This window comes from Etheostoma spectabile, chromosome 7 (genome assembly GCF_008692095.1).
Source record: "Etheostoma spectabile isolate EspeVRDwgs_2016 chromosome 7, UIUC_Espe_1.0, whole genome shotgun sequence".
In the NCBI taxonomy this organism is placed as follows: domain Eukaryota; kingdom Metazoa; phylum Chordata; class Actinopteri; order Perciformes; family Percidae; genus Etheostoma; species Etheostoma spectabile.
Genome location: NC_045739.1, coordinates 17,720,862 through 17,732,578, shown reverse-complemented (window position 1 = coordinate 17,732,578; position 11,717 = coordinate 17,720,862). Strand labels below are relative to the sequence as shown.

General features: G+C 40.1%; 1 protein-coding gene across 1 annotated transcript; it reads right to left on the bottom strand.

The window, feature by feature from the left end:
- Positions 1-3,979: 3,979 nt before the first annotated feature.
- On the bottom strand, positions 3,980-10,608 carry LOC116692484 (solute carrier family 35 member E2A). Its single transcript, XM_032520811.1, has 9 exons — positions 10,333-10,608; positions 8,727-9,205; positions 7,833-7,968; positions 7,291-7,418; positions 6,409-6,529; positions 6,283-6,336; positions 6,127-6,199; positions 5,658-5,803; positions 3,980-4,246 (listed from the first exon to the last, which is right to left on the bottom strand). Exons 2-9 carry the CDS (start codon positions 9,004-9,006, stop codon positions 4,018-4,020), a joined length of 1,167 nt encoding a protein of 388 aa, XP_032376702.1. The 5' UTR covers positions 9,007-9,205; positions 10,333-10,608; the 3' UTR covers positions 3,980-4,017.
- Between the last annotated feature and the right edge of the window lie 1,109 nt (positions 10,609-11,717).

Below are 11,717 nucleotides of genomic sequence, written 5' to 3'. Positions count from 1 at the left end.
TACTGGGTGCCTCCACTGTGATAGTTGGAAAGCTATTCCACATTATGATGCCTCTAAACATTACAGACCTGCACACCGCATCTGAACACACTTCAGCTGAACACAGTTGATGAAAATTGTTCAAATTCAGCTCCAGCTGACTTTGAGCTGCTCATGTTTAGTGGATATCAAATCCATTGTTGTCCAAAATGTGCATGTAAACAACTTTGTTGCGGACAGAGCCATGTTTTTCACTATAGGTTTTTTATTTTAAAGCATTTTATTCCTCTCAACTGGACACAGACAGTAAAGGAATTCCTAATAAATAAACAATACAAATAATGGAAATGATTTTGTTGGTGACTGTTCTATGGAGTCCTTCTAGTAACCCCCCCTCCCTAGAAATTGGGTTTAAAGGCCACATATGAATGAACTGTGTGTATAAGAATAGGTGGAACATTACTATGCGTTCATGCATTCAGAGTCTCCAAATGTTAACATGTACAGTATGTGCTGCTACTTCTGTTGACTCTGTACCAACGCCAGCCTCCACAATGCATACCACCCATGGTGCCATTTGGATGCTAATAAGCCATCAGGTTTCATTAGGATTGACTGCTATTCATTTTGGCGCCACTTATACAGCGAATAACTCTTCATCTGAAGCGTTTAAATACTCTAGAAATAAACAATTGACAAATTAAGAAACACAATGTATAAAAGGCTCCATTACCTTGTATCTCACGTCATGGCTCCATAGAAGGTGTTTTTCTAAAAATAGACATAGTAGACAATTACTGTACAGTAGGCTACAGAAGAAGCTCGCAGGCAGTTTCAACTTCCATTAGCTATTTAAGTTTAATTACTAATGTTAAATTAGGATTTTAGTTTGCAATAATCAGCCTGTGCCTATGTTATCTCCTTACATATACCTACGCTCTCCGTCTCTGCAAGATTGGGAATGATTGAGATTTCTCTTGGCACAGCTACCAGAAGACTTACAACTTTCAGACAGGTTGTTCACGTCACATCTACGTCCCCAAGCTCAGCTTGTACTGTAGCTGCGCAGTAACACTCAGCCCTCAACAGAAAAGTGCTTCTAATAGACTTCACTGGTCTCCGTGGAAAAAAAACGGGGTCACATTGTTGATTTCTTTAACTGTCTATGCTCTGTACACATGACACCTTTGGCATATCTGTCCATCCTGGAAAGGAGATCCCTTGTCTCTTGAAGTTGGAGCTGTGACCAGTTTTGTACTGCTGTTCAGCAAATGTTTCCAGGGTTTGGAAGCTGTTGAATGGTTAGTGTTAAGTCCTGTCTCCTTGTGACTTTAAGACTCTGATGTTGTAGACGTTCTGACAGCCCTGCCACGTATGGTCGCTGTTGAGTTGACAGTATCTGTCCTCGTCTTGGGGTGGGATTGGACGGACCTTGAGTTAAAGCTGCTAGAATTAAAGCAACACCAAATATTCTTTTGTACCTTAAAATAATGTTTCCAAAATCGTTTCCGTTGTTCATTAACTTGTAACAGGGTGAATGGCACTTCTGCATTTGCTTTGTGGCTCTCTACCGGCTATAACTTGCAAGTTTGCCAGATCGGTAGCGGATCTGTAGTTCGAATGAGACAGCGTAAGAGACAATTCCGCTCCCAACCAGTAGGGGGACCGAAGAGGAAAAGTGCTTTGGTGTTGCTTTAACATATTTAGATCAATCGACTGTTTTGTAAAATAAATAAGGTCACTTGTAATGACAAATTCACAGAAAGTCTTTCTGGCCCACTACTCTATGTTTGTTTAGCATTTGTTAATCAAAACTATATTTCCAAGTTGAAAAATGAATGAAAAATACATTGTTTACATATGCAAAGAAAGGATGAAAGTATAAATGAATTAAAAAACTAAACAAATTATAATCAGGATACAAGTAAATCAATTAGCAATGCAACATGAAATCACTGTCTATACTGGCTGACCACTCAAAATACAAAAAAAGCTGACACAATATGCCCAAGAGAAAATACTTTTATTTTCTGCACAGTGTCCACCCACCAAACATCATTACATCCTCACTTAAGAATCACATTAGTGAATATTTTAACATCTTTGATTTGCACGTTCCCAAACAGTTCATAACTGATCTCTCCTACCTCAACACTTCCCACCTCAGCATGTTTGGAATTACCTCTCGGAGCAGCATTCCAATGACTAAATATGGAAGAGAAGTGTAAAAACATATTCGTAGGGTATCAATATCAAATCTAAGCCCACATCTGGTTTTTAAAGCACTTCAAGAAAAAAATTCTCAATAACAGGAAATAATTGTATAGAATGAACATGTTTATAATGTTAATTAAAAAGTCAGACAACCTTCTGGTGAAATTCAAAACTTAGTGTAAGCCGAACAGGTCAGAACAGAAAGAAAAAAAAACACAGTAAATGTAGAGCAATAATAAAATGCTCAAACCGATGGTTTGTCAGACTGACAATGATTAACACAGATTTGTCCTATCAGATAACTGATGGACTTTGTTAGCCACTGACCTCAGAAAAATTAGGAGAGAAGGCTGGACACACACACACACACACTAGTAGAGTAGGAGACTTGTGGCAGTATGATTAGATGCAGCTGTTTTTGGCCAGCTGTCAAAATGTAAAAGTCACTTACTGAATGCAAATTTCACAGCTTGTATCATGAAGTTATCATGAACAGCTGATGTATGTTTAAAAGTAGCAACAATCACAGCATGGCTCACAGAAGTAGGTTTCTACATTGAATCCTACTTGTATAATGTAACTGGGGTTTGATGCAAGTGGCAAACTTACAAGTTTTAATTTATTAGTCAATCAGAGAGCTTGTGACCCAGACGTTTTTCCACATTCTGTAAGAACAGGAAAAAAGTGAGTGTATTTTTACGTAATGTCCCCCTTGCAAGAAAACTGAGTTGACGCTTGAACCAGAAAGTTGGTTTGGAACTGTGATTGATATTTACAACAGGCAGGTTGTGTATGAATTTTACAGTTTGCCTTCTAATGTAACTAACTTGGGGGTTTGTCTAAAACCGGTTTGATTGGCTAACCAATAGAACCGATGGGCCGAGCTACAAAAAAACAAAACAACTCATGTTGTAATAAATCATTTTTCTTTAAGATTATAAATGTGTGATCTTCATTCTCAAGGTTCTTTTCCTGTTGACGGTCCCTGGGTCTGCTATCCCAACATGCATTGGGGGAGAGTCAGTTTACAAAAAAACAAAACATTAAAAGAAATGCAAGAACATACACCCGCAACAGTTCATGATGGAGGTTGAGCATTCCTAGAATGCAGTATGTGGCTTTAAATGCACACATTGTTTAAAAAATGTGTAAAAAAAAAAAAAAAAAAAAAAAAAAAAAAAAAAGGTAAGTCTATGCTTTGGCTGGACAACCCTGTAATAAGGCCTCCCATCTCAGGCACTGGTGCCCTTTTCACATCTTATATTAAGATGCAATCAAGATAAATTTGACATTGTATGATACAGTGTAGGTTACACCATCACATAATTAAAATCTTACAGCGTCAATGCTTTACATATATTTACAATAACATACAATCAGCAGCCGCTGTACCACAGATGAAAGATAAACCAGCACAATCTGGAATGCAAATGTAAAAAAAAGAGCTTACAGAAGTCAATTCCTTCAAAAAGCTGAAGGAAACCCTGAGATTCTCCTTTTACTGAATGATCTTCAACAAAGCAAAGGATCAAGGATGATTAGATACAAGGACATAATCACGTCACGGACAAATAAATACTGTCTAAGCTGCTCCACAGCACAAGGGATGATTTAATCAAACAGACACTGACCTGTACCAAGCCAGTCACAAAGGTTGACCTTAAGCTCTAAGACATGACAGAGACACTAAATGAATCCTGGGAAAACAAAACTAACTGGAATGGATCCAGGCATACTATCTGGACAGCCACAGGTAAGCAAACTGAATTTTGTCAAGACCTCGATCTCATTTCAGGCAGCATTTTAGTCTAAAGTGTCGAGTCCTCAGTGTGGCTGAGGGGCTCGGACATTCTGGTCCTGCAGAAGTGGTTTGTGGTTCTGCTCAGAAGCCATGGCCTGGAAGGTTTTCCTCTGGAACTGTCTGGCCTTGTTGTACAAGAAGACCCCGATGAACACGAGGACGGTGCCAATGGCGCTGAGGATGGTGACCTGGTTACTGAACACGATGATGCTCAGCCAAACCAACAGGGCATGTTTGACAGTACTGGCAACACTGAGGAAGAGATGAGGGTTTTTACTCTTGGCATTAACATCAAATTAGTTCAATTTAGGCTAATACTAACTGAGCATGATTTACACGTCGCAACATACATAAGTATTGTTGCTGACCAGCTACGCCCTTTTGTGGCAACACAGGTTTTTCAGCAGGTCAATCAAGTCATAATGCACTTGTCATTTCAAGCTGGTGACAGAGATTTCATCTCAGTCAAATGGCCGGAACACACATTTGAGGAGTACTGCACTGATTTAGCATTGCACCCCACTGTCAGACGAACAATAGATAAAAATGTATGCCGCGGAACAAGAGATATAAGGCTCGTTTAAGATGAGCCAAGCCTGCGCAGAACTGATCACCAGAAATCGCCTTAGTCTTATACTTAGTCTATAACCCAGATGTTCCACTTCCAGGATTGCTCTTGTTCTGCCCGAAATTCGGCTTGATGTCACTCTTTTCAGCCGGATGTCTGACTTGACCCTGATTTGCTCCGATGTCATGCACACGTGGGCAACAATAAACTCAAGACATTGAGGCGGCTGCTGTTTTAAGAGCCAGGCGCCGAAGTTGCTCTCCAAGGACTTCAAGACCCAGAACATGATGGGAAACGCCTGGTTCTCACCAGATCTAACAGCTGATTGATTGAGAATTGACTCAAATCTATGACATTTTATAAAAACCTTTGATGTTTGTTGAATTGATATTTGTCTAATTTGAAGGTTTAGTTTGTTAACAGAAGACATGTTGTGTGGCTGATAGTAACGTTTAGTAGTCATAAATACATTCAGATTACAGATCATCTACAGTCTGTTGTATATTAACATCAGAAACAGATTGGCTTTACAGCATTCATAATCAAAACACCTGGTAAACTCAGATCTTTGTCGCAGCCCCAGATTTACTTAATTGATACAATAGGTTTTCAGCTCCAGACATTGCGCAGCTCCCTCCTGGGCCACAAAAGGCTTTTTTAATACAACTTTTTTCACAAATGTACAAGTACTTCCCATGGCCAATAAACGTACATTTAAGAGTAAAATCAGTGCAGTTCCCCTTTAAGATAAAGTAAAATTGAGGATTTGCAGTATGCACGCATGATTGATTGAAACATGTGCAGACACAGTATGTTGTTATCTAATATGCATGGACCTGTTCCAGCATGCTGATAACCTTACCAGGCACTATGTTTTGTAATGGAGATAAAAGGGATCATATTCAAGCAGGTGTACCCAATAAAGTGGCCAACTGTGTATTTTAATTATCTTCAACATCAGTTTTATTTAGAAAACCAAAACCTGCAGCTGGTATAAGACACAAGTAACCACTAACCAGACATGATAACATGTTGTCAATGGTTTTAGTAATATTAAGAGCCATGTTATAAAAGGGTTTTGTGCCTGTCTCTTACCTGAAGGTAACGGGGGAAATCCGTCCCATGAGAGCATAGGCAGTGACGCTCTGCAGGTGGAACAGGACACCGTCGAAAAGCAGCAACAGGACAATGTCTTGGCTGAAGATGAAGCTTCGCCCACTCTTCCCAATCACTGGGATGTCCTGGACACATGGAGACGGAGCACAACAACCATCAACATCCCAACTCCACCTCCACCTTCAGTCCTGTACTTTGTAATCAATAAACTCATCATCTGAACACATCTACACATAGTACAGATTCCTTCCTGTTTCTTATGGTAACATTTCTACTATATTGCCTAACAGCTGATTGAAATTGCCAGTGTCATTCTGCTTCTTATTTAAGAAAATGAATAGAACGATTGACTACAGACTTTAGTTATAAAACATAATGTAAATAGACTTGCCTAACTGTAAGAATAATTCAGTGCAACAATAATTGAAACAATTATGTGTTGACCTACCAGGAGGAACACCCAGGCGGGTATAAGCATGATGACTGCTGCTGCGCTGGTATAGAACTGCAGTTCTAGAGGGCTGAAATAAGTCACAGTTTTTATAACAAATGTTTGAATGCATCAAATACTGTAATTTTATTATGCGGGTTCAGAGTCTTTTACCTGAATTTGTATGTGTCTCCACTTAGCAGTTTTTTGGAGAATACGTTCTGCAAACTGAGATCAGAGATAAAGGGTTAAATAAAGCATCACGCCGCCGTGGGATATCTATGTTAAGCGCTGCAGTACCAGTCCATGATGTTGGTGGAGAGAGCGGCGGAGAAGCCGAGCATGTTGAAGCTAATCTCCGTGGCTGTGCAGAGGCCCAGACCGGCCATGACAGGCAACAGGGACATGTTCACCCACAGTCCTGCAGATGGAAATGAGTCACCACACTTAACCACACAAAACCTGGTTGCACTATGGCAGTCCAGTAGGAACACATTTCTGCATTGTGTCAATAAAGTGACTGATGGGCGAGGTGAAATTAAATGTTTTACTCAGCACAGCGATGACACTGGCTGTCATCCAGACATCCATCTTGTGATCTAATTTCTAACGATTTCATGTGACAATTAGAATTGATTTAGACTAAGTTAACCCCGCCCACTCGTCCAGCGATTTGATTTTGCCCTGCAGTTGGGTTTGGAAACCTGCACTCCACGTTTTAATTCTCCTGCTTCAGTTCACAATTTTGCAGAAACCAATCATAAACTGACTTATCTACCTGGTGCGCTATTGCCGGGTTTTACACGATGACAATAGAAAAGCGACCAAGCAGCTTCTTGTTTATATTCAACATAACGGCCATCAAACTCCACCGAAACACAGCAACCCGTCACCCGCTTCTATGTCACCCGGATCGTTAGTCTGATCGGCTGAAGGACTATCTAATTGCGTACAGAGTCATTTGAACTATGCCCGTTGGTCACCACTCTTGTGCAGAAAAGACACAGAGCAGACTCCACAGACCAATGCTCAATCTCAAATCTACTGAGCTTGGCATGGTCTGGGGACAGCCAGATTAGAATTGATCGATTTACTGATTGATTTATTGACACATAGAGCGCTGCTATTCTGACATTTCACACCCTGACCCCTCATACAGACATACATCAGTGTGTCCTCTACCTGTGTACTCTCCGAGGATCAGCCTGGACATGATGACAGTGAAGATGGGTGCTGAGCTCTTCACTGTCTCTGCAAAAGACACTGCCACATTCTTCAGGCTCACCAAGCCCAGAACCACCGTGCTGAACCTGGAGACAAAGGTGATTTTTAGACTTTTAGAAAAACGAGAGATTGCATTAGTTAATTGGTCATTGTAATATCAAGTCTGTCCTTCTTTCTTAGAAGCAACTAGTGTTGGAGCTCAAATCCTGCTCCGGTCTCAGGGTCCAGATAAATACACTCAGAAACTAAGATGTTGATGAATGATCATTTATTCAATGGAATATTCCAGAGACAAGTCATGAAACTCAGCATGCAACAGTCAGAGTTGTCTGACCCTCCTCACTAAGTCTTACCCTCTTTATTTACTCCAGGGCAAAAGCTCATTAAACCTTGTGCCTGTTCTCCTTGTCTCCAAAGATAAGATATGGCCTTCACTCCCATCCTGCAACTGTCTCTTACTAAACAAACAAAAAAAAAAAATAGAGAGAGAAGGGACCTACCTCATGAGCCCAACAAACAGCATGATCATGATGAAGTTGGGGGGGTACTCGGTTCTGGACTTGTGCTGGTACAGGCAACAGGGCACAAACATTTTTAGGAAGCCGATGACTGTGGTGGAGAGCATCTGAACTGCACCTGGACAGCATATAGAAGACAACAAGTTAGAGTTCCAGCCACAAACACCTGCAGTATGAATGGCACATAAACTTCTTCAACTTCCTCAAAACCTACTAGACTCAATCTAACAATCTACAGCAGCACAGGTCATGCTGTAGGTTTTGCATGTTTTAGTCATAGCTATTGATTTCCATTGATATCTTTTGTCACAGTTAAATTATCATCAAATGCAATTTAATTTATATTTAAAAATATTATTTATATAATGACAATATGTTGTTGGAAAAGTAAATGTTAGAGTAAAACCCATTAGCTAAAATGCTCATCGTGAAAAGGGTCATTTGAACTTTCATTAAAGATGCACAATTGCTGTGTAGTTTATGCAATGTTCTGTTATTTATGGCGTGCTGTCTTAAATGCCAGTGCCAAAGACAAATTTCCATTTTGAGCCAATCTAATGGACAATAACATTTTCTGTATCTGTATCCACAAATATTTGGCATTTGGCAAGCAGTCCTGGACACTGCAGTATCCCTCAATGCACCGGCAGAGTTTTTTCCTATACTGTAATTTAATTTAAAACAATTTATGGTTGCTACCTATCTCAAGCCTGTGGCATGTTTCTGCAAGTTGTTTTTTATGCTTGGAAAGCAGGAAGTGGAATATGAATAAGACTGGTGGAATGCTTTATAAGTCTGAGCAGTAAACCAAAATACATGTTCAATATATAAAAGGCTAAAACCTGCAAAACCAAGTATGTTATTCCTTTTATTTACCAAGCATGCTGGGTTCTCCCTCTAGCAGTGACAGGATGTACTTGTTGAGGAACAGGGTGCAGAAGCTGAAGAAGTACCAAAGGCCCAGGTAGATTACGGAGCGCCAGTTCCATACCCCTGACTCTGCCTCTATCACAGTAGTCTCTGTGACTGTGATCTTTAGCACCTGCTCCCCTGGCAGGCTCTCGCTGCGGCTCAGCACCACTCGCTCCTGGTGGCTGCGGAAAAGTGACAAGAGGCGCCACAGCGGGTGCCTAGCAGACAGCCTGCCGCCTGACATCACTCCTGCTGCCTGGGGGGCATCCAGGGGCCCCACAGGTGGGCAATAAGAGGGAGGTGAGGGGTTGATGAGAATTGTGACAGTTAGTCCATCTTCTATTGGTCCAGCAGTCAATCTGTCTCTCAGTCTTGTAGTATATCCTGGGAATGCTTTAAGTCCTGATGTCCCCTGTCATCTGCTGCAAAAGCTGGAGCGTATTCTGTCAGGTGAGAGACAAAAGGTGAACAGAGGGGAGGAAATGATCCTCTTTGCAATGCACTGGTAAAGATCACATTTTTTCGCAATCATACTGTGTCACATATACATTTAGTGATTGATCATCCTCTTGTTACATATGGTGTATTTTGTCTCATGCTGGTCTGAGCTTTTACAAACAATCACATGGCCTATGGATGGATATTCTTCATCACTCCATATTACTTCACATTTGTGGTCTTTTCACTTTACTTACACTGTTTGTTGTCTTACTAGCTACTGTATTAACTACATATTTATTGAATACTACACTGATGCTGCAAACACTTTTTCGTATTCTTAATTCACATAAACATCGCTACAACATCAGCAAAGCCCCAATGTGACAGGAAGCTGTCGTTTGAGCCCACAAACTGAGCATGATGCTGAAAAAAGACTGAGTAACAGGTGAAACAAATATGAACCGGTTTTCACAGAGTAAGGGGAACATTCATTATTATTCTTTTATAACTTTTTTGAATTTGCACTTGTGTAAGTACAACTATTGAACTATATAGTTGTCAGTTTAAATTGGCCAACTGTCCTAGACAAGATTAGAGGTTTCAACCGAGACCTGGTGGGAGGATTTCTCGAGGCCTTAGGAGGTCTGAGAAAGCTAAGAAACCGATCATAACGTAACTGCAACCTTATTAAGAAACTCTTTATATGGCCAGGGTAGTGATGTAATGACACTATTAGCTCATCTTCAACGTGTGTGTGTGTGTGTGTGTGTGTCTTTTGTAATCCGTGGGACTGCCCTACAGATATTGTTTGCAGACTCGGACACCCTGTAAACTGTCTCTTCACGTGCACGACAGTAAACATACCAACAAAAACAATCCAATTGACTCAAATTTCAACCGAAATTTCCATTTGGTAGCCTTTCAAGTTAACGTTGTTTTAACTGAGTTTAAGAGTGGTTCAACCGGATCAGTGAGTACCTTTAAAACGCCCTGATCTTTGTTCTCAATAACGAACAATGCAACACTGCCAGACAGTACGGTATTTTAAGTTTAGCTTAGTGTAGATAACGTTCGCTAGGACAAAAGGTGCCATGATTAAATGCAAATTCAAGATATAAAGAACTCTTACCTCTCTGAATCTGGATGCTACAACTCGGACCGAAAAATTCTTTAAATCAAGCCCCGAAGACAGCAGCGAGATTTATAAAAAAAAAAATAAAGGAAGTTGCACATTGACGTTAGCTAGCCGCTATTTTTTTTTTTGCCGTAACATGAGATTCAAAGCAGTGGAAGCTACAAAGCCAGCCGTGCTGCTGACCGACATAGTCCACCACATGAGGGAGTGTTAAATGAGACTACACCCAAACGGCCGTATGTAGAGTCACTCATCTGTGCACCTGACGGCGAGACGTCGCCGCTAACAACAATGTAGCGCAGTGTCAAGCTATCCTGAAAAACAACACAATCAAAAACCTTCAAAATAAAACCTCTATTCCCGAACATAGTTTAGTGCTAGCTAATCAATTGACTCGTTTTAAGTATGTTTGGATATGTATTTCCAATCATACATAGCTATATGACCTCTATTTACAGGATAAAAGTATCTATGGTATATATATATATGCTTTTATTTTATATGATGCAATCGCTACGTTTCCGGTAAGAATAAACTCTAACTTGATGCAGCTTCCACGAAACAAAGATCTCAAACGATGTCTTCAAAATAAACGTGGGTCAGTGTGTTTGTGGTAGTTCAAATATGTCGTTTTTATCTGATTTGGAAAAAGCAATGCACAATGGGAAATGAACATTATCTATTAAATGTGTGGGTTAATTAACCTAAACTAATAATTTATTTTATCGCTGATCATTTACCCAGTTAGAACAGATCGGCTCCTATAAACCTGAACTGTCGTTAAACTTGTTAAATAGGCATACTGGTGTTGCTGTTTTTATTTTTAATTAAGTAAAATTGTATTGCTACAATCTGTACTGCTGATATTTAATTTAACGATGTTTTAATACTATTTCAATGCTTTTATTATATGTAGGCTAGTTTTACCAATATTAATAGGGCCACTGTATACTGTTGAGCAGTTGTGGTTTCCCACTGTGACCACTGCAGGGCACCGAACACCAGCAGAACATATCTTGACTGTTGTGGGTCCTGCTCCAAATTAACATCCGTCCCCATAACGCAATCTCAAACTCAATGCCCCTGTTTTAAAATGCAGGTTGTTCATTAATAACTTGGCATCTCCAATGATGACTTCATCAGAGGTATTTTCTCCTTGCCTACATGACAAAGCTCCTCCACCACAGAGAGCCACAAAAGATTTATAGCTTTTTACACAGGGTGAATAGATGACAAAGATATCATCATCATATCTTTTGGTTATTTAACTACAGTGATGGTTGACTTGTAATTGTAGAAACCAACAGCTACTTGCAAACGATTCATTCAGAAGATGGTTTGACTGGTTTGATTAGAAAAATGACAAATTAGACAAATGA